Source organism: Panthera uncia, chromosome D4, assembly GCF_023721935.1.
Source record: "Panthera uncia isolate 11264 chromosome D4, Puncia_PCG_1.0, whole genome shotgun sequence".
NCBI lineage: Eukaryota > Metazoa > Chordata > Mammalia > Carnivora > Felidae > Panthera > Panthera uncia.
Genome location: NC_064807.1, coordinates 54,471,319 through 54,495,590, shown reverse-complemented (window position 1 = coordinate 54,495,590; position 24,272 = coordinate 54,471,319). Strand labels below are relative to the sequence as shown.

Here is a 24,272-nt window from a genome sequence, read left to right as displayed (position 1 = left end):
TCTCTGCTGACAATGCATAGCCCAAAGCTGTAAGATCATGATCTGAGCCAAATCATCCAGATCTGACCTGAGTCAACTGACCATCTAAGGGGTTCCAGTTGCCCCAGTGTGAATTTTATTATATTGGCTTTTAAAAGGACAGGGTATTTGGGGAGGAAGAAGATGATATATGGTCAGTGTTGTGATTTTGGTAATTGTTGCACTTGCTTTAATTCTTTTTTTTTTTTTTTTTTTTTTTCCAAACACAAGGACATTTAATCCTGCGGACTATTCAGATTCTCCATCTATAGATGGGTGTGGGACAAAGCCAATAGTTTGGGAAGCTGCTCAGAATGGTGCAGATGAGGGGACTGGTAAGTGTCTATTGTCAAAGATGTGTTTTAAATGTTTGAGTTCTTAACATACAAAGATGTACTGATGGAGAAGAATGAAAAGCAGGCTGCTGTCCTACCTCTGAGACTATTAGCTGGTTCTTACCTCCAAGGTCTCATTTAAAAATCTCATTGACCATAAGGTATTTGATTTTTCCTTTGTGCACTCTGAGGAAGAGGCTTTTATCAACCTGTGTAAGTCAGTACAAATTCACACTCAAATCTAAGTGTGTCAGGGATATATGTAATTTCTTACGGGAAGGTTTGTTACTGAAAAGTATCATTCCTGATGATGGACACAAATTTGGCCGGATAGAGTGGTAGGTGACTAGTAGGTTTGGGCATCAATTGCTTTTGTAGATTTTTTTCTGTATCCTGATGTTTTTGGATTATTTCTTTTTGGAAATTCATGGACAAATACGTGTTAATTGGAGCTTTTAGGATTTGTTCATGATAATACATCATTAACTACTGCAGTTATATTTATAAAAACATAATTTGGCAATTCATGAATTATAACTGAAAATATAAAAGTGTAGTTCAATAAATAATCTAAAAGCAAACCACCCATATAACACCGGTTCTGGTCAAAAAACAGGACTGTGCCATCACCACAGAAACACCATCAATGAACTAGAAATCAAGGATACTATAGAAAGGATCAACAAAAGGTATAAAAATGGTTATTTGAAAACACTAGTAAAATTGATAAGCTTACTGTGAGACTGATCAAGGGAAGGAGAAACAGCATACATAATTGGTTATAGGAATGAGAAAAGGGATATTGATATTAATTATAGTTATAATTAAAGTATATATTATGTATAATTGATGGTTTAATATAATCACAATTGTAATTAATATCAGGCATTAAAGTATACTTCATGTCAGTAAATTTTGTGCTAACATTTGAAATTACAGACTAATCTCACTCTTCAGCAAAAATGTAGAAATCTTAAGCCAAAATATTGGAAAACCATTCAGTAAGATAGAAAAGAATAATCCATCATGACCATGTTAAATTTATACTTGGTAATCATGGTTCTTTCACATTAAAAAATCAGTCATGTCCCAGATACCTATACTCAAGAGAATGGAAGACACGGCTTTACATAAAACCTTGTATACAGATGTTCGTAGAGGCATAATTAATAATGGCCGAAATGTAGAAACAAACCAAATGCCTTTCAGTGGATGAATGGAGGAGTAAATTGTTGTGTATCATCCATACAATGGAATATTCATTCTGCCGTACAAAGGAATGAAGTGCTGATGTATGCTGCAACATGAATGAATCTTAAAAACATGCTGAGAGCCCAAATGTCCATCAACTGATAAATGGATTAAGATGTGGTGTGTATATATATATATGTGTATGTGTGTGTGTGTGTGTGTGTATACATATATACACACACGTATATATATGTATGTATGTACGTATGTATGATATATGGTCATATATATGTATGATATGTATATATACGTATGATATATCGTATATATGGTATATTATATGGTATATTATCATATATACGATATATCATATATGTATCATATATATCACATATGTGTATATGATATATATATATATATACACGTGTGTGTGTGTATATATATGTATACACACACAGTGGAATGTATGGAATTGAATACTACATGGAGTGTAGTACAATGGAATACTACTTCATGATGAAAAAGTAAAATCTTGCCATTTGCAACAACATGGACGTAACTGGAGGCTGTTATGCTAAGCGAAGTGAGACAGATAGGATTTCACTCGTGGAATTTGAGAAAGTTAACAGATGAACATAGGGGAAGGGACGGAAAAATAAGATAAAAACGGAGGCAAAGCATAAGAGACTCTTTGTAATTAAATGTTTTTTAACGTTTATTCATTTTTGAGAGACAGAGACAGGGTGTGAGCAGGGGAGGGGCAGAGAGAGAGGGAGACACAGAATCTGAAGCAGGCTCCGGGCTCTGAGCTGTCAGCACAGAGCCCGATGTGGGGCTCAAACCCACAAACCGTGAGGTTAGGACCTGAGCTGAAGTCGGATGCCTTACTGGCTGAACCACCCAGGCACCCCAAACCATACAGAGAACAAACTGAGGGTTTGTGGGGGTGGGTGGTGATGGTGGTGAGTTAAATGTGTGATGGGTATTAAGGAGGGCACTTTTGGGATGAGCAGTGAGTGTCATATATGAGATGAATCACTCCGTTCTACTCTTGAAGCTAGGACTGCACTGTATGTTATTAACTAACTTGAAAAAAAAAATCATGCTTAATGAAGGAAGTCAGTTATAAAGGATCACATATTTTATAGTATATGATTTCACTTGTAGGAAATGTCCAGATCGGGGGGGGGGGGGGGGGGAAGCAGTAGATTGTTGGTTGCTGAGGGTTGGAAACATTTGGGGAAAAATGGGGAATGACTACTAATGGTTTCAAGATTTCTGCCTGGAATGGGGCGCTTGGCTGGCTCTTTCAGTAGAGCATGTGACTCGATCTCTAGAGTTGTAAGTTTGAGCCACATGTTGAGTATAGAGATTACTTAAAAATAAAATCTTAAAAATAAAAAGATTTCTTCTTGGAGTCATGAAAATATTTTGGAATAGGGGATGCCTGGATGACTCAGTTGGTTGAGCGTCAGACTTCGGCTCAGGTCATGATCTCACAGTTTGTGAGTGGTTTGTGTTGGGCTGGATCCTGCTTCGGATTCTGTGTCTCCGCCTCTCTGCCCCACCCCTGCCTGTGCTCTGTCTCCATCTCTCAAGAATGAATAAATGTTAAAAACAATTTTTTTTTTAAAATTCTGGAATAGTCATGATTGTTTCATAACTTGTGAATATACTAGACATTATTCAAATGTGTACTTTAAGAGGATGGATTGTACGCTTGTGTGAGTTATATCTCAATAACAAAAATAATTATTTATACTTTTAACCGATTAAAGCTTAAAATTCCTTATTAAAGAAATGCATTTGACAAAACCTAACCTACATTTCTGATTTTTTAAAAAACCGGCAAATCTGGAATAGAAAGAAATCTTAGACAGGGGATATCTACAAAACATACAGCAAGCATTACAGTAAATGGTGATGTGTTGAATGTTTTTTCTCTGGAAGGAGGTAAAGGGGCTTCCTCTTACTCTTTCTATATACCAATGTACTAGAGGTCCTAATCATTGCAATAAGGACTCAAAAAGTCGAAGGGTTGGAAAGAGTAAAAACCTGTCATTTCTTGAAATGATATAAAAATCTATAGATAAAATATTAAAATTAATAAGGGAGTTTTAAAAGGTGCTAGATAGAAGTTCAGTAGATATATTTCTATAGACCATCAACAGAGAGAAAATGGAAAAAAAAAATCTGTAGCCTCAAAAAATTTCAAATGCCTGGCAGTGTAATGATATGCCAGATCATCAGCCTTCTACCTGTGAAAACGTAAAATATAAAATTTTATTTTAAAATATAAAATTGAAGCTCAATCAGTTGAAAGTTGGTCTTCTGATTTGGGTTCAAGTTTTTGATCCCACAGTTGTGCCTTGGCTGCACGCTGAACCTGGAGCCTGCAGCCTGCTTAAGATTCTCATTCTTTCTTTCTCTCTCCCTCTTGTAAAATTAAAAAAAAAAAAAATTATATATATGTGTGAATATGTATATATATGTGTGTGTGTGTATACACGCATATACATATTTGTATATATATGTTTTAAGAAGAAATGAATGGAAAGAATATACCGTGTTTATATATTTCATGTCTGGTTGTTGTGAAACTTAGTTTTTACTGACTCTCTTTGGACTTACTAATGGTAGTCTACCTCATGAAAATTTTCCTTGCTGATTTTTTTTAAATGTCAGGTTTATTGAGATATGTTTTATATGCAGTAATATTTACCCTTTTGAAGGGCTATAAGTAGGTGAATTCTAACAAATGCATGTAGTTGTGTAACCAACCCTAAAATCAAGACTTTCTGTATGAGCCGTCAACAATTGCAAATAATTAAAAAGGAAAAAAAGGTACCATTTATAGTTCATACAAAAACATGCGATATTTATATTAAATCTGATAAAGTATGTCTAGTATTTGTATGCTGCAAATTATGCAACCTGATGAGAAATACCAAGACCCCAAAATGGAGAGAGAGATACTCAGTACTTATGAACTGAAGATTCAGTATGTTATTAAAAAGTTATATTTTTCCTCAAATTGATGTTTACGTGAAGTGTATGTTTAATCAGAATCCTAGCAGATATTTTTTTGGTGTAAATTGAAAATTTGATTTAAAAATTTTCATTTTAGGGTGCCTGGGTGGCTCAGTTGGTTAAATGTCCGACTTTGGCTCAGTTCATGATCTTGGCGGTTTGTGAGTTCGCTTGTTTCAGATTCTGTGTCTCCCTCTCTCTCTGCTCCTCCCTGACTCATGCTCTGTTTCCCTCAAATAAATATTTAAAAAATTTTTTTAAATTTTTATTTAAAGAAATTTGTATTTTGTTTTAAGTTTTTAAGAAATCTCTACACCTAGGGGTGGGTGCCTGGATGGCTCAGTTGGTTAGGCATCCGACTTGGGCTCAGGTAATGATCTTGTAGTTCATGGATTTGAGCCCCACGTTGGGCTCTGTGCTGACAGCTCAGAGCGTGGAGCCTGCTTCGGATTCTGTCTCCCTCTCTCTCTCTCCAAAATAAAATACGTTAGGGGCTCCTGGGTGGCTCAGTCGGATGAGCATCCGACTTCGGCCTGGGTCATGATCTCACGGTCTGTGAGTTCGAGCCCTGCGTCAGGCTCTGTGCCGACAGCTTGGAGCCTGGAGCCGGTTTCGGATTCTGTGTCTCCCTCTCTCTGACCCTCCCCCGTTCATGCTCTGCCTCTCTCTGTCTCAAAAAAATTAAATGTTAAAAAAAAATTTTTTTAAAAAACCGTAAAAAAAATTTTTTAGAAGAAGTCTCTATACCCAGTCTAGAGCTTGAACTTAAAACCCTGAGATCAAAGTTACCTGTGCTTCCGGCTGAGCCAAGCCAGCCAGTCTCCCTGATTTTAAAGTTTTTATAGAAAAGTACAGATACTGGCGTATAACCCATACGAATTTTGAAAAAGATCAACAAAGTTTAGATAATACCCATCTTAAAATTCCAGCCCTTATTTTTTATGGAAAAGGAAAGAAAACACATCCATACAGAAAACTGTGCATGGTATTTTTAAGTGGTTTTATTCATAACTCTTACTGATTTTTAAATCAGGTTTTGAAACAATGTTGAATTAGTTGTTTAACTGTTACTTTTCTTTTTTCTCTCCACATCCTCTTCTTTTCCCTTCACCTGTCTTCTCTGGGCTCCTCTCTTTCCCCTTCTTCCCCCTTCTTCCCCCGATTCACATTTAGAGTAGTAGATTCCTTGCTGAAAAACAAGGAAATGTGTTTAATGCAGAATACAGTTAAAGGATGTCAGTTGATAAGACTGCTGGCGCTGTTTCTCTAGGGGCCTCACAGAATGGCATTTTCTTGTTGGAAACATACAGTTCTGCGTGTGGACCTCAACCATAATTATAGGCTCAGGAACATGACTTGACAGGATTGTAATCAAATCCATTCTTTAGAGGCAGACCCTCCATTATGGAAAATGGAATGACTGAAGGATAGTTACAATAATGATTTATAAGTCGAAACATACTAAACATATTTGTAAAACATTGTAATGGTTTTAACAAGTGGGAAGGGAGTTTGGTGAACATGGGGATGAGAACAAGTGTAGTTGATGCAATTGAATGTTCAAAGGCCGTCTGGCTAATAGGATTTATAGTTGAGGTACAGTGGGCTGTCACAGTATTTTCTTTATTTTTATTTTTTTAACGTTTATTCATTTTTGAAAGAGACAGTGGGAGTGGGGGAGGGGCAGAGAGAGGGAGGCACAGAATCCGAAGCAGACTTCAGGCTCCGAGCTGTCAGCACAGAGCCTGATGTGGGGCTTGAACCCACAAACTGTGAGATCATGACCTGAGCCGAAGTTGGACGCTCAACCAACTGAGTCACTCAGGTGCCCCGGGCTGTCACAGTATTGATTGCAGTACGTTTCCCTCTCCTCGGATGCACAGCCTAGATCAGCTTTGATGCTTTAATTTTGTTAAGTTGCTAAACAGTTTCTCTTCTGATGAATACCTTCATTATTTTGATATGTGAAAACCTTACATTTTACATTGATCTGCAGAACTGGCATCAAATGCTCATAATGTAGCTCAGGATCTGCCACACAAAAATTCCTATGGACTCAAAGGTATGGTTTTCTTAATTCTTTAGTTAAAAATCTTCGGGGTGGCTGTCTGGCTCAGTTAGTACAACATGCAACTTTTGATCTTGGGGCTGTAAGTTCAAGCTGCCTGTTGGACATAGAACTTAGTTGAAATAAAAAGAATCTTTCAAAATGCTTACAGTGTCTGCCTTTTTAATCAAGGCTAGTTAAGTAGAATTCATCAAGTGAATATTTGTAAAAACTATGTTTTTACACCTGCTTGATTAAATATCAACTTAAATGTTTTTTAATGTTTATTTTTGAGAGAAAAAATGTGAGTGGGGGAGGGGCAGAGAGAGGGAGACAGAGAATCTGAAGCAGGCTCCATGCTGTCAGTGCAAAGCTGGATATGGAGCTGGAACCCAAGCACTATATCATGACCTGAGCTGAAGTCGGGTGATGAACCAACTCAGCCACCCGCGTGCCCCTTAAATACCAACTTTTGATTATGGAATTGTTTTACAGATTGGCCTTCAAGGCAACACAGATTTTTATCTCGTTTTTCCTACATGGCTACCTTAATGTGCTTTTGATAGAATGCTAACATCAAGTTAAATGCAACATAAAGCATGCACCTCAAATTTATTGTTTTAAGCTGAAAATAAATCAATATCATTGATGTTTTCCCACGTTTGAGGTGTAGGTTTATAGGTGAGTAATGGGGAAGAAAGTCTTACTGTAAAAGCCTAATATTTCACAATAGTATTAGGATCAGAGCCTGTATTGTTTTACATGTAATGTCTTGTAATTTTTATAGTCTGTATATTTAGGGTGGGTTTTTAGCTTATTTATTTTTGAGAGAGAGAGAGCGAGTGAGCACAAGCAAGGGAGGGGCAGAGAGAGAGAGGAAGAGAGGATCCCAAGCAGGCTCTGCACTGTCAGCACAGAGCCTGACCCAGGGCTCAATCTCTCAAACTGTGAGATCAAGACCTGAGCCGAAGTCAGAAACTTAACTGACTGAGCCACCCAGGCACCCTGGCCCTGGTTTCTGATAAGGGGTTGCCTTCTCTGTGGTCTGACATAACCACTTGTTGCACTTGGTTGTGACTACGTATATTGTCTTCTTATTAAATGTACTCAAATTCTAACTATAATCTCCATGTCTAAATTTGTGATTATTTTCATAAGACCCTTCTAAGTGTTAGGCCAGTCTCTTTACATATACATATATGAAAGTGTGCTTTAACTGAATACCACTGAATTGGACATTTAAAAATGATCACAATAGTAAATTTTATGAGCATTTTATCACAACAATTTTTGGAAAAATATTTTGTAAACTTTTAAGTTTCTTTTTGAGAGAGAGGCAGTGTGAGTTGGGGAGGGGCAGAGAGAGAGAGGGCGAGAGAGAATCCCAAGTAGACTGCACCATGAGTGTAGAGCCTGATGTGGCACTAGAACCCATGAAACCGTGAGATCATGACCTGAGCCGAAACCCACAGTTGGATGCTTAACCAGCTGAGCCACCCGGTGCCCCAGTATTTTGTAAATTTCAGGATACTTTCGATGTTTTATATAGAGGGTTTTGTAATGCCTCGTCATTGTTTTTCTCCTTTGGAGTATCCCTTCTCAATCTACATTGATCGACCAATTGATGGATCTTCCCAGCTGTTTTCCAGCTTTCAGGATTTGTTAAGTTTTTATTTATTTTGAGTGAGAGGGAGAGTGGGGGAGGGACAGAGTGAGAGAGAGAGAAAATTGCAAGCAGGCTCAGAAATGTCATCATGGAGCCCAACACATGCTTGATCTCTTAGACTGTGAGATCATGACCTTAGCTGAAATCAGGAGTTGGATGCTCAACCAACTGAGCCTTGCCAGCTGCCCTGATTTTTTTTTAACATTTTATTTTATTTTATTTTATTTTATTTTATTTTATTTTATTTTATTTTATTTTATTTTATTTTATTTTATTTTATTTTATTTTATTTTATTTTATTTTTCAACGTTTTTTATTTATTTTTGGGACAGAGAGAGAGACAGAGCATGAACGGGGGAGGGGCAGAGAGAGAGGGAGACACAGAATCGGAAACAGGCTCCAGGCTCCGAGCCATCAGCCCAGAGCCTGACGCGGGGCTCGAACTCACGGACCGCGAGATCGTGACCTGGCTGAAGTCGGGCACTTAACCGACTGCGCCACCCAGGCGCCCCAACATTTTATTTTAAAGTAATTTCTATATCAAACGTGGAGCTTGAACTTAACCCCAAGATCAAGAGTTGCATGTTCTTCCAACTGACCCAGCCAGGCACCCCCCCAACTTTTAAGAGTTTTGCTATACTTTATTTTCCCCGTAAACTTTCTCTTCCCTTTCTAGCTTTCATTAACTGTTTTTTGTCCTCCACATTTCTAATTATTAATCAGCTGTGTGTGATTTATTGTTTAAAAATATACACCATGATCACCCACAACATTTTTGTCTTTCCAGTGAAATAGGGCTTTGGTATTTAACATCATGCTAAACATGTAGTCTTTTTTTTTTTTCCCCCCAGTTTTTATTTATTTATTTTGAGAGAGTGAAAGCTTGAGCAGGGGAGGGGCAAAGAGAGGAGAAAGTGTTAATGTGAAGCAGGCCCCACACTGCCAGCATGGAGCCTGATGAAGGACTTGAAATCATGAATCTTGAGATCATGACCCGAGCCAAAATCAAGAGGTGGACGGCTGAGCCACCCAGGCGCCCCAAACATGTAGGCTTTTAACCCAGTATTGGTTGGTTGATGATTGATGATGAAGGGTTTCCGAGAAAAATTCCACCATAAATTGTTTCCTACTAAGAGTCTTAAAGGCCTTGAAGATGAATGTTTTAGGAGTGATTTTCGAGCCTCTGCAGTTGTTTTTTCTTGATTAGAATGCTCCTAAAACTGCTTACGTTGAACCCCTGCTTTTTGTAGGATTCCTTAATCTTTAGAGTACTGTCTCCTATGATAAATTTGACAGCATGAACCATAGGGTAGGTTGGATCAAGGTAGCACCAGGAACACTGTATACTGGCTGCCCTTTAAGTTTAGTCTCGTTGTGAGTTAAAAAAAAATTATTTTAATGTTTGTTTATTTTTGAGAGAGAAAGAGTGGGAACGGGGGAGGTGCAGAGAGAGGGGGAGAGGGGAGATACAGAATCCAAACGGGCTCCAGGCTCTGAACTATCAGCACAGAGTACGACTCGGGGCTTGAACTCATAGGCCTGGAGATCATGACCTGAGCCAAAGTTGGACGCTTAACCGACCAAGCCACCCAGGCGCCCCTAGTTGTGAGTTTTTAAAACTATATATCTACTTAGAGAAAAGTCTTGACGGAGATCTATTAAAACATTGGGGATTATGTATCAGTGCCTTGAAGAAAATCACATTGCAGAAGGAATATAAGAGTGGAGAGTAGGTAGATGGTTTGCCTTAGATATATTTAGCTTTGTGTACAGGGTGATCTCTAAGAAGCCTAGGCAGAGGTCTAGAGAACAGCTTTTCACTACTGATTTCTGACTGGGACTAATTGCAACTCGTATTTTTTCACTTAAACTAGGACCTCTTCCTAGTTTTAAGAGGCTGTTTGAATTGGGAGTGCATGGGTGGCTCAATCAGTTGCGCTTTCGACTTCGGCTCAGATCATAAGCTCGTGGTTTGTGGGTTCGAGCCTCACATCAGACTCTGTGCTGACAGCTTGGAGCTTGGAGCCTAGAGTCTGCTTTGGATTCTGCGTCTCCCTCTCTCTGTGACCCTCCCCCACTCACACTCTCTTTGTCTCTACCAAAAAGAAAAACCTTAAAAAAAGTTTTAATTCAAAGAGATATTTGGGTCCACTTAAATTCCTAATTGTTTTATGATATTTCTGGAAAAGTTGTGGAAACCATTAAAAGGTATGATGAGTGAACCAGTAGAAAGGATCACACTGTCAGTTCAGAACATTCTGCATTAATGTTTATGATTATTTCAAGGATACATGCAGTTGAGAGGCACAGAAGAACAAACAGTGCCTGTATCCATGTTCTTCCTTCCTTTAATGTATATGTCCCATGATCCATGATGATAGATGACATCTCTCAGTGATGTGTGTAGGGTTCTCACACAGGAGGGAATGTTTTTTAGGTTTGAAATATCTCCTATATAGTAGCATATCTTAGGGGACATTTTACAGAGCGCCATACTGCATACATTCATCAATTCTATGTTTGCCATAACCAGTCCTAAACTAGGGACATCCACCTGAAAGAATTCCATTAGGAAGGACTCTTTTCATAGGTAACACCTTCTGTTTATTCATGAAACAGTTAGTTATTAGGTTATAGACCTAGTTCTAAGGAAGTTAGATCTGGTTACCTGCCCTTTTCTCAATTGTTTTCCACTTCTTCTCTTCCTTTTGTCCTTTGCATACACAAACCTCATTGTAGGTCAGATGCTCAGCTCATTTCTTCCCTGTTGAAGGAGTGAAAACATGCACAGTCTTACTTCCTGGGGGTAGTTATAGTTGATATCTTTGTGTATTTTCTTATGAAATCATTTTCTCTGATTTTTGCACGTATGTATTTGCATGTAAGTCAGCATTTCTGAATACAAATGCTTCTCTTTAAATATTTATTCTGTAAGAATTGTTTGAGCAGATCTTCTGCATCTGCTCATCAGCAATTAGTATATAGCACCAGAATTTATGTGAGCAGGACTAATGCTCAGCTTTGCTGGAGATCTAATTAGGGAACCATAGAATGGACCTAATATCTTTCTTAAGTTTATTTATTTTGATAGAGAAAGCATGAGCAGGGGAGGGGCAGAGAGAGAGAGAGAGAGAGAGAGAGGAAGAATTCCAAGTAGGCTCTGCACTCTTAGCGTTGAGCCTGACATGGGTCTCCAACCCAGGACCGTGAGATCATGGCCTGAGCTGAATCCGAGTTGAACACTTTCTACTGAGCCATCCCAGGCACCCCTTTAATATCTTACAAAGAGGATGCATCTATAAATTCAGTAGTTCAGTAATCTACCTGAAATTAAGATCCAGCCAAGCCAGCTTCATAATGAATTTTGCTCTGTTTTAAATGTTACATACCATAAGGCTCTCATGGTTAAATATGTGTATTTGTGCTATGCTCATACTTTATTAATCATGGCAGAATTGCTTGGATATGATCTACACTGAAGCAAAATTAGTGTGAGACTTTGCTTTCAGTTTATGTGGATAGTATCTAGCTAAGTTGAATTTGACTACATGGCATTTTATTGAGAATAGATCAGGAGCTTCATATTAGATTGTAAACTAAATTACTAATAAGATTTATGACACATTTTATACAGTATACGATAGAGAATTAGTTGGAGTGAGATGATATTTGACTTTGTGATGTAAACTATGATTATTGTCAGCAGGGGCCTGGAAGAATTCGGTGGAAGAGTGGACAACAGACGACTGGACTGAAGATGTAAGTATTTAGCATCAGATTAGATCTGTCTTCCTCTTGTTTTCTGGTAAGGGCATGCATTCTTTGAAAAAGCTGGAAACATCTTGTAGTTGCCCATGGCTCTTTTTCAGACATGTGATTATCGTGTTTTTAAGATTTTTAAGAAATTTGGTTTTGATTCAGGTCATGATCTCATGGTTTGTGAGATCCAGTCCTGCTGTAGGGCTCTGTGCTGACAGTGAGGAGCCTGCTGGGAATTCTCTCTCTGCCTCTCTCACTCTGCCCCTCCCCTGCTCATGTTCACCTGCCTGCCCTGCAGATAGATAGATAGATAGATAGATAGATAGATAGATAGACAGACAGACAGACTGACTAACAAAAATTGACAAGGTGTTGGGGGTGCCTGACTGGCTCAGTCTGAAGAACATGGGACTCTTGAACTGGGGGTCATGAGTTCGGTCCCCATATTGGGTGTAGAGATTACTAAAACATAAACTTAAAAAAAAAAAGATCAGGTGTTAAGTAGGCCTAAAAATCATTTTTTAGCTTATCTTTTGTTTTTAAATGTTAAAAAAAATTTTTTTTAATGTTTATTTTTAAAAAAAAATTTTTTTTTTAATGTTCATTTATTTTTGAGGCAGAGAGAGACACAGCATGAATGGGGGAGGGGCAGAGAGAGAGGGAGACACAGAATCTAAAGCAGGCTCCAGGCTCTGAGCCATCAGCCCAGAGCCCGATGTGGGGCTCGAACTCACGGACTGCGAGATCGTGACCTGAGCTGAAGTCGAACGCCCAACCGACTGAGCCACCCAGGCGCCCCAGTGTTTATTTTTGAGACAGAGAGCGACAGAGCATGAACAGGGGGAGGGTCAGAGAGAGGGAGACACAGAATCTGAAGTAGGCTCCAGGCTCCGAGCTGTCATCACAGAGCCCGACGCGGGGCTCGAACTCATGGACGGTGAGATCATGACCTGAGCCGAAGTTGGATGCTTAACCAAGTGAGCCACCCAGGCACCCCTGTTTTTAAATTTTTTTAATGTTCATTTATTTTTGAGAGAGAAACAGAGACCGAGCATGAACAAAGGAGGAGCAGAGAGAGAGGGAGACACAGAATCCAAAGCAGGCTCCAGGTCTGAGCTGTCAGCACAGAACCCAATGCAGAGCTTGAACTCAGGAGCTGTGAGATCATGACCTGAGCCAAAGTCAGACGCTTAACCACCCAGGAGCCCCTGTTTTGTTCTGATAACTATTGCCCTGGCCTGTGAATGTTTATTTTTTATAACATTTTAATTAAAGGAGATAGTGTTTTGGTCACAGTTGAAATTAACTGATTCTGGTTCTAGGCCCAACCCCTTCTTCTTAAAACTAGACTAGCTTTTTATATTCATTTATTTGATAACCATTTTCGAGTGTACTACACTAGCTTCTCAGTGTTGATCTATAACTCTGGGCTCAGCATAACATGCTCTTTGATAAAAAAAGATTTAATTTTAAAAAATGTAACTGAACTAATAGCCCTATACCATATTTTATATCATTTTTCTGTTTGACCCTCAAGGTCCAGAACATGTATGTATGTGATAGACTGGTAGAGCAGACATCATGATGGAGAGTAAAGGCCCTATAAGTATCGATCTTTAATATAAAGTGACCCAGTCTTTGAAATTGTTGAGATTATTTTTCCCTGTCTTAACATTCTGTACTCACAAGTATATCTTTAAAATTTTATTTATTGATATTTATTTATTTATTTATTTATTTATTTATTTATTTAAAGAGTTTACTTATATTATTTTGGCAGGGCGGCAGGGAGGCGGTCAGAGAAAGAGAATCCCAAGCCTGCTCTGTGCTATCAGCACAGAGCTCCACACGGGGCTTGATACCGATCTAAAAAATTAAAAAAACGGGTGCCTGTGTGGCTCATTGAGTTGGTTCAGCTCATGATCTCATGGTTCGTGGGCTTGCCCTTGTCAGGTTGTGTGCTGACAGAAGCCTGGAGCCTGCTTCAGATTATGTGTCTCCCTCTCTTTGCCCCTCCCCTGCTCATGCTCGTTTGTGCGCGCGCGCTCTCTCTCTCTCTCTCTCTCTCTCGCTCTCTCTCTCTCTCTCTATTAAAAAAAAAATAATGGTTATTGAAACATGAGTAATCTAAGGTGCCAATCTAAAATTACTTGAATTATTAACCTTTCCCTTCCTTCTCCTTTTTAAAATTTTCTTTTAAGTAAGCTTTGCCCAGCATGGGGCTCAAAGCCGCATCCACTTTAAATAATTTTTACATATTTCCTTCTAGTCTTTTTCTTTTCCTAAATATTAAATTACGGCTTGTGTCTTTTGAAATCTGAGAATGCTTCCATTTTACATAATACTTTCTTTAAACTATTTTATTTTATTTAAATGTTTATTTATTTTTGAGAGAGAGATACAGAGAATGAGCAGGTGAGGGGCAGAGAGAGGGAGACAAAATCCCCAGCAGGCTCTGTGCTCCCAGCGGGCTGCTGCAGTGTCAGTCATGACCTGAGGTGAAACCAAGAGTTGGATGCTTAACTCACTGAGCCAGACAGATGCGCACAAAGATAGTATTTTTATTTTAAAGTAACCTCTACACCGAACATGATGCTTGAACTCATGACCTCAAGATCAAAAGTCACATGTTTTACTGACAGCCAGTCAAGTCCTTTTTTTTAAAAAAAGAGGGAGGAAAGAATTTAATTTTCTGTTTTCTGCCAGGGTCAGATAGGATGTTAGTGATTAATGGTGGTTCTAATTTGATTTGAACTAAAATATTTATGGCTTTAGATCTTCTCTGTCATTGCATTTCACAGAGTTATTCCTTTATTGCTTTTCTCTGTGTCTTACAGAATCTTACATGGTAGATAGAGTTGAGGCAAAAATAGATTCCTTGGTACTCTTCAAGATACTACCTTGAAATAGGGTGTAAGCTCTTCTTGTTCAAGCAGTAATCTATTCAGCACTTTTTATTTGTTTTTCTAGAAAGTGAACACCTACTGCCTGCTCTGCCCCTATCATAGTTTTAATTTGTGAGGGCAATCTGATTTTTATCCAGTATTTCAGAGTTCTGAGACATTTAGAGTTAATATGTATTATAAAAGTCTTTGAGAAATATTTCCTGCAGTTACATTATCTCATTATATCAACTTTTCAGCCTTTAAACACTCATGCCCCACTTTGAAAATGTGAAAGAGCCTACCTTTCAATGTCAGTTAAGGTTTCAAAAAATTTTATTCTGGGTGCCTTAAAACATCAAAAGGTGGAGGGTGCCTCAGTGGCTCAGTTGGTTAAGTATCCGACTCTTGATTTGGGCTCAGGTGATCTCAGGGTTCATGGGTTTTAGCCCCACATTGGGCTCTGCACTGTCAGTGTACAGACTACTTGAGATTCATTCTCTCTGTCTCTCTGTCTCTCTCTCTGCCCCTCCCATCTTCTCTCTCTGGAAAAAAAAAAAAAAAAAATCCCGCAAAACTTCAAATGGCATTTAAACGATACGCATGAATTGAAAATAATTATGTTCAATGAAAAAAGTTAGACAAAAAGATTGTTTGCTTATTTATTTATTTAACATTTTAATTTATTTTTGAGAGACAGAACCCAAGTAGGGAGGTGCAGAGAGAGAAGGAGACAGAATCCAAATCTCAGCTGTCAGCACAGAGCTGGACGCAGGGCTTGAACTCAAAAACTGTGAGATCATGACCTGAGCAGAAGTCAGACGCTTAAATGACTGAGCCACCCAGGCGCCCCTTATTTATTTTTAAAGTTTATTTATTTTGAGAGAGTAAGAGCAAGAGTGGGAAAAGGGCAGAGAGAGGTAGACAATCCCAAGCAGGCTCCATGCTTTCAACACAGAGCCTGATGTGGGGTTTGGTCTCACGAACCGTGAGATCTTGACCTGATCTGGGATCAAGAGTCAGATGGTCAATAGGCTGATCCATCCAGGTACCCCAAGATTGCATATTTTAAAATTCTAGAAAATAGAACCCTAATCTGTAGTCAAAGAAAACACATTGGTGGTTTCCTGGGGACTAAGGTGAGTGGTGGGAGGGATTGATTACACAGGGACAGGAGCAAACTTTTAGGGTAATAAATATGTTCATTGTCATGATTTTGTGATGATTTCATGGGCATATAAATATGACAAAACCCAGTTATTTGCTTTGGATATTTGCAGCTTATTGGATGTGATATACCCCCAATAAAGTTGTTTTTATAAAAACAAGGAAACCTATGACTTAATAAAAAAGAAATACAGATTACTAATAAATGAAATACTAAAACCATCTGTTTGGGGGAAGAAGAAACATCAGTTTTTTGCTCTTTCAAACTTTTGGCATTTGTGGTGGTTTTACTGGTGTTTTCATTTTGTATAATGTCAAATAGAACAGCGTGACTAGGACTTGAACCCTGGTCTGACTTCATTGTTTCTCTGATGTGAAGTCCTTTTTTCGGGTTTGTCAATTTAAAAATTACCTTCCCCCTAACGAAATTGTTATGATCACTTGTGTATTTCTTCTGTTTTAGACCACTTTTTGGGTGAAGTGTAATGAGAGTACTGGTGACTAAAAATTGTCAGAAATTTTATTAAAATTTTATTTTATCATTTTTATTTACTTTTTTGAGAAACAGAGACATTATGAGAGGGGGTGGGGCAGAGAGAGAGGGAAACACAATCTAAAGCAGGCTACCAGCTCTGTCTGAGCTGTCAGCACAGAGCCTGACGTGGAGCTTGAACTCAAGAACTGTGAGATCATGACCTGAGCCAAAGTCAGACGCTTAACCGACGAGCCACCCAGGCGCCCCAAAATTGTCAGAAATTGGATACATTTTGGGTTTTATGTTATGTAAAATAAGAGCAAAGTATTTTTTTATTCGTTTCCATACAGCTTTCTGAAACAAAAGTCTTCACTGCCTCAGCTGTTCCAGCAGAGAATCATGTCACACCTGGGCAAAGGTAAACACTTTTTGTCCCCTTTTGTTTGTTATTCAAAGCATAATTTAAATTTCTTACTCCAGAAATTTGTTTTGGTTCTCAGGTCTCTTTCTGTTTTTTCCTTTTCTTGAATCTCTTCCTGTTTTTACTATTTTCTTCTGAGAATTTGTTTTATCCTTAACCTTCCTTGTGAACTGACATAGCCTACATCATTATCTACTTAGTTGTATCCACTAATGAATTAAAATAGCAATTATGTGTGTGATTTGTTATCATTTGTGGTAGAGATTGTATTAAGCCTATTTATGGTGGTTCTTTTTTACTTTGGTAAATGCAGTATATTGTTTGACAGATAAACTTAATACAAAATACCTTTGGTTTTCTGTGTGTAATACCATTTATTTAGGCATTCTCATACTAATACAAATTTCTCATTTTATGTGGGCTCTTCTATTTCTTTCCTCTCCTCTCCTCCCCTTTCCCCTTCTCCCTTCTCCCCTTCCCCTCTTCCCCTCCCTCCTCCCCCTCCCCTCTCTTCTTGTTCTTCAAATGTTTATTCATTTTTAGAAGGAGAGAGAGCAAGCCGGGAAGGGGCAGAGAGAGATGAAGAGAGAGACTCCTAAGCAGGCTCTCTGCACTGTCAGCATGCAGCCTGACATGGGGCTCAATCTTATGACCTTGGGATCATGACTTGAGCTGAAAACAAGAGTTGGACGCTCAACCGACTTCAGCCACTCAGGTGCCCCAGGATCATTTTTATTTAAGAAAAACAACAACAACAAAAACCTCCAATACTTGATAACGGCTTGGGTCATGACCTCACGGTTGGTTAGACTGATCTCTGTGTCCAGGATCTGCACTGACAGTACAGAGCCTGCTTGGGATATTCTCTCTCTCTCTCTCTCTCTCTCTCCCTCCCTCCCTCCCTCCCTCCCTCCCACTCCTAAAAATAAATAAACATTAAAAAATATATGAAGCCCCTTCTCTATTCACTGAAGCAGAGGAAAGGATGGGTTCAGAGGTCACAGTTGGGCATGGGAGGGAATTTAAAGAAAAAAAGAAAAGAAATATACTTATTTAATGGTTAGTTAATAGACAGTGCTATACTATATTAATACATCTTACCAACTTTTTGGAATAGAACTTGCTGTATTGTGTGTGTGTGTGTGTGTGTGTGTGTGTGTGTGTGTGTGTGAGAGATAATGCATCTTTTGAGATGGGTTATATGTAATATAACTACCCTGTATTTATATCCTTGGAGTTAGGATATCATAAGTATAACATCACCTGGGGATCCAAAATACTAGTCTGGTACTTTAACCTGGTTACAGGAGAGTAAGTGTGGGTAGTGCATAAGGAGAGGAATACAGGCCTAGGAACTTTGATCTTTATTAGATAGTAGTGGGCCTTGAATTATTTGACCTTCCAGAATCTGCCTCACTGGCATGGTGAGCGTTTCAGACAGGAGAACTGAGTGGGAACTGGCCTTTGAAATGGTTTAAGGGAGCAAATTACCTTGTTAGTAAATTCTGAGCACCTTGCAGTTTCTGTGGAGGAGTTAGTAGCTAGTTCACTCACATGTCAGGTTGTATATATCTTGAAGATCATTTCTTCCTCAGGCTTTTAGGTTTTCAGGCCGTAAGTTTTAAGTTGGAATATCTGTTTTTCTGGGGACATTACAAGTGTTCTAGAGAGGATTTGTTACTGTGTTTTCCCCCCTGAATGTTTAAGAGAGAAAATTATTGGAGATTTATATAAGCTTAAATATCTTATACCGTAGAACGTAGAAATATTTATGACTGTTTGGATTGTCTACTATGGCTGTGGTTCTCAATCCCTCAAAATAGAGATTCACCCTCTTTGAGGCAAGTTGAAGAGACACTGGTTCCAAGTAATGAATGGGGCAAAGTATTCTAAAGAAAATGAGCCAAACTTCAGAATACTGTTTACTCAATTGCTCCAGGTTTTCAAATGAGTTGTTATTGTGCTATTTCTGTGGAACTACCTCAATGCACCTTTTCATTTCTCTTCTCTGCAAAGCCCTGCTTTAGTCTCTGTGGCTTCATATGCTTTTTTTTTTTTTTTTTTTTGGTCATTGATGCTGTTCTTTTGGCTCCTTTAAACTACAGTTTCCAAAAGTTTTCCTCACTTAAATTATAACTTTTTAAAAACTTTATTTATTTAAATAATCTCTGCATTCAGCGTGGGGCTTGACTTATGACCCTGAGATCACCTCACTTAGATTATTTTTAACATGAATTTACTTTATATTGATACACTTCTCAAATTCATTGTTGGTAAGATGTGCTTTTGACTCATTCCTCATTTGCTTTTTGTCTGCTTAGCATTGATCTGGTAGCCTTGCTCCAGAAGCCTGTTCCTCCCAGTCAAGCCTCAGAAGTCAACTCCTTTGAAACTTCCCAACAACAGGGCTTTGGCCAAGCCCTTGTCTTCACAAATTCTCAGCACAACAATCAGATGGCACCAGGGACTGGCAGCTCCACTGCTGTCAACTCCTATTCTCCTCAGAGTCTGGTAACTCACTTTTATTTTAGTATGGGATTTGAAGGACTGTACCCATGAACAAATGTATTCTAGAATGACACATGCCTGATAATTATTTTCTAAATACAAAAATATTTAGACGATCTCAGTCCAGAAAACAATGATGTGATACTTTCCAAGCACATATCTGATGATTCCATGTGGAATTCAACTACTCTGAGTTTCCTGGACAATGATTTTTAAAAAATGCTTCTTTATGATTAGTTGAAATCTTTTAAGTCTTAATCACTGAGGCATCCTTCTTATTAATAATTTTTTTCTTGTATTTTCTTTGAAAGTCTGTACTTAAGACATTAAAATTTTCATTTGTTTTCCAGTGTAATAAAATGCAAATGTTTGTCAGTATTGGCTTGCTAAAATCATGCTAAAACAGTTCTTTCTAAGTCTAGGAAGGCTTTTATTTTTTGCATTTTTAATTGTTATTCATAAAATTAGTGTATCTTTTCATAAAACTTCACTTTGTAGCAGAAGCCCTTTTAATGTGGATGTGTTTTCCTTAAAATAAGGGTCATCTGCCGCTTGCATATCTGACTTTAACTTCCTATGAGAATTTAGCTCCTATCAGAAAGGACTTCAGGAACTGTTAGTGAAGGATATGAAGATAACCAAAGAATGTAGTTGCAGAATAATGGTGAACTGAAGGCCCTAACTGTAGGTACTGCTCAGTTGGCAGTGAGGTGTTCTCAGTTGGAACACCTCCAAATACAGATCCACAGCTTTCACTAGTGGTAATTATTTTTGTTCATTCTTTGTTGTGTTTTACCTGAAATCCATGGTTGAGAAACAGAATTTATAAATATGATAATAATCTTTCTCTCCTACTTGACTCAAAAATCATTTGCTGCACCACTTCATAAAATGGAGAATTTAATATGTAAACTTTTCATTGTGGTGTTCTACTCTGCACAGCCACGTTATGTCATGTATAACTGGCTTGAGAATTTGGCATTTTTAGTACCACTGATGATTGTGTACGAGAGAATGTGAGTGCTTGAAGTGGGACAGCCCAAGGCATGATGCTATCTCTATTTTGAGGGGGTCTCAAGTTTTTCTTTTTTTTTTATAAAGATTTTATTTTAAGTAATCTCTATCCCCAATATGGGCTCGAATTTATAACCCCAAGATCAAGAGCTGTATGCTTCACCAACTGAGCAAGCTAGGTGCCCCAGTACCCTCATGGTTTGAGGTGAACCATCCCTGTCCTTTCTTCCTCCGATGTCTTTCTATCTGCTACTGGTCTGCTGATGTAATGTCTATGCGAACTGTTGGAATCTTAGCCAGGCCACTCAGAGCATAGGTAGGACATGAGTTTTGTTTGTTTTATTATTTTGTTTTTTTTTCTTTTTAGGACATGTGTTTTTTGTTTTGTTGTGTTTCTTTTTTAACAGTGCCTTCAGGTGTGTTGCCTTTTGTAATGAACAATACCTTGAGAAACTGGAACAAGTAATGTTTAGCATATTAGAGGAGTGGTGCTCAACCTACTGTACTTTCATAATCACTGGGGAACTTCAGTAAATAACAACAGTAGTAAGGATAATAAAATAATGCCAGAGTCTGCACAAACCAAATAAGTCAGAATCTTGGGATTGCGAGTTGGGCATTTGTGTGTATTTGTGTATATGTGAGTGCAGGCATACTTGTGTATCAATACACATTTTTAAAGCCCCCATCTATTGAAGTGTAGGTGAAATTGAGAAGTCCTGTGCTAAATGTTAACCTGAAGCAAGGTGCTAGTCCTTGACTCAGTGATTTCATTATGTTGTAAAACACACAGAAACTGCATTTGATAGTATTGACTAACACAGGATAGAAATTAGGTAGGAAAAGAGGAAGAACAAAAGCATCATTCTGGAAGCCTTTACTGAACAAGTGGGCTTGAACTGGGTTTTTGGATTTGTAGCCACATAAGACAGGTGTTTTGGCAGCATGAAATAGCAAGGATTCTAAAGTAGTGATAAATAATGTTAGTAGATTGTGTGATGTGCAGTAACTCCCTACAACTTAAATGTTTTACTCAAATTGGAGAATTTGGTCTTCCTTAGAACAACTGGGATACTCCATGCCTTTGGATATTGTTAACAGAAACAATTATTTCAGCTTTCTACATCTGATCTCTTAAGAGAATGTAAGTCATTTCTATTTGTGACCTTTTAAATGGTTTTGAAAGGTTTTTCTTGGGGAGGGGGGCTTGAGAGCGAGCGCTCAGAGCATAGATGGCACAGAGAGGGGAGAGAGAATCCCAAACAGGCTCCATGTGTCAGTGCAGAGCCCAATGAGGGGCTTGCACAAACCATGAGATCATGACAAAATCAAGAGTTGGACTGAGCCACACAGACACCCCTTGAAAAGCTATTTTTTGACAACTTATCTTTTTCAGAAACTGAATGATCTTGATAGGTAAAAATGAAGTTGATCTGCTGTTGTGTTCACTAGTCCTAGGGTCTCATTCTCCTTGGATATTTTCCCAATAGTTTATTTTTGCTTTGGTTTCCCTTGCCTTAGGAGATGTATCTAAAAAATGTTGCTATGGCTGATGTCAAAGAAATTATTGTTTTTGTTCTCTTCTCGGATTTTTATGGTTTCAGGTCTCATATTTAGGTCTTTAACCCACTTTGAGTTTATTTTTGTGTACAGTGTTAGAAAGTGGTTATAAAGTGGTCTTTTACATATATCATTCTCTTTGGATCTTGGTATGTGACCTGACAGGATAGATGGGGGAGGTGTAACATTTTCTTTTGTATACTTGTGGAGCATTTTTGGTGTTCTTAGTCATCAAAATAGCTCGAAATAAGCACAGCGGTGTCCAGGGTATCTGTCCAGTACACAGATACTTTATGTGTAAATCATTGTCTGATTTTAGAATATTAACTTTTTAGACAGGTACTGCAAACTGCATTTAATATTGTAGGATTACATGGCTGAGCCTTTCTGTGACCAAACTTAAAGATGATTATTGTTGTTCCATATTTTGAGAAAGTACTATATTTTTATTTCTCTAGCTTGTCTTTGTCATTTAATTCATGATATTTCTCTTTAGAAAACTATTTTGTTTGTGAACTTGTGACATCACTTTTATCCTAAAATCCAGGGAAAATAGTCCTCTTCCTTTAACCTCTCATCAGAATCAGGACTGATTCTTGGATTTAATCAGATCTTTTTTGGTAATATTTTCCTGTAGTATTTGCTCAGGTGAGTCTTGTTGATTCCATGTTCTGGGTTATAGATTTTAAAATCCTTGTGAAAATACTTGGTATGTTTTAACTCTGGGATAGATTTGTATTGCTGAAGGTTTTTCTTTTTCTTTCTCTTTAAAGTCGTCTGTCCTTGGTTCAGGATTTGGAGAGCTTGCACCTTCCAAAATGGCAAACATCACCAGCTCCCAGATTTTGGACCAATTGAAAGCTCCAAGTTTGGGCCAGTTTACCACTACCCCAAGTTCACAACAGAATAGTACAAGTCCCCCCACAACTACTACTTCTTGGGACCTCAAGTCCTCAACTTCCCAGTCCTCAGTCCTTAGTCATTTTGGTAAGTATACATGTTCTGTGGTGGTTTGCCCCTAGTGAGGACATGCTGAACATTAGCAGAGTGTGTTGACTTGTAACGCTAATGTGGAATTTATCCAGAGGTACTATTTAGTAGAATTTCTATAGCATTTCTGAATTAATTCCGTTAGCTTTGTATTGTGTAAATATCTGTATTTAGTTAGTAGTAGTAGTGGTAGAAGTAATATTAGAACATACTTTGAAGAGATGTGCAAAAGCATGGGAAAGCCATGCAAATATATGGAAACAACACTTTGTAAGTAAAGGCCGAAACAGAATTTTCTAAGCTGTATTACAGTAGGGTGGGGACCAAGTCAGGGATGTGGACAATGTTAAAAAAAATTTTTTTTTTAATGTTTATTTATTTTGAGAGAGACAGCACAAGCGAACAACAAGCAGGGGAGGGGCAGAGAGAAGGAGAGACAGAATCCTAAGCAGGCTCTGTGCCATAAGTGCAGAGTCAGTGCGGGGCTCAAACTCACGAACTCTGAGATCATGGACCTGAACCGAGATCAAGAGTCAGACACTTAACAGACACCGCTACCCAGGCACCCCTGGACAACATTTTAAATCACACCCTATGGATTGCTTTCTCATTCTAACATTCGTATGTATCTATCATGATTTGTGCCAGGCTTACTGTCAGTGGTTTGTAACATAAAGGCACCATGTGTAAGTTTGATAATTTCTAATCTATACTGCTGTAGACTTTGTGATGTTAAAACACCCATTTCCTATTAACATATGCATGCCACACTGCATTAAGGAACAGCAGAGGATTGTATTAACCATAGGGTTGGTTTCCTGGGCAGGTTTATGTTTAGGACTTATTCAAAGAGATAGAAGTACATTTCTCTACTCAAAGAAATAGTTCTTTGTAATGGAAGTACTTGAGACCACTCCCATGTTTGAAATGATGTCCACCAGGCTTCAAAATGAGGCGTATCTATTCATTAGAGCCTCATTGCCCAAAGTTTTTTACCGTCTGCTGAATACATACTAAAAGTCCACATTCCCAGAAGGAAAGTAACTGTATGCTATAAACCACATTGTACAAACATTAAAGGCACAGAGTCACTTTTAACTGTTAAGAATGCTGGCAGCCTTTGCCTGGAACATATCAAAAGTCTATGTTCCCAGACACTAGCCAAGAGCCAGTTAAACAAGGTGGCATTTTTGATGGCAGCTATAGTGC

The 24,272-nt window shown here is 38.3% G+C and overlaps 1 protein-coding gene and 1 non-coding gene across 2 annotated transcripts in view; both read left to right on the top strand.

Moving 5' to 3' along the window:
• Positions 1-24,272, top strand: part of UBAP2 (ubiquitin associated protein 2) — a 112,145-nt gene that overhangs the window by 63,983 nt on the left and 23,890 nt on the right. The window contains 6 exon segments of the mRNA XM_049625108.1: positions 250-353; positions 6,571-6,636; positions 11,991-12,046; positions 16,921-16,988; positions 19,313-19,502; positions 22,847-23,060. Coding sequence (XP_049481065.1) covers positions 250-353; positions 6,571-6,636; positions 11,991-12,046; positions 16,921-16,988; positions 19,313-19,502; positions 22,847-23,060 — 698 coding nt within the window.
• On the top strand, positions 19,621-19,703 carry LOC125928166 (small nucleolar RNA SNORD121A). The gene has a single exon (XR_007459580.1). It is a non-coding gene; the product is annotated as a small nucleolar RNA SNORD121A (small nucleolar RNA).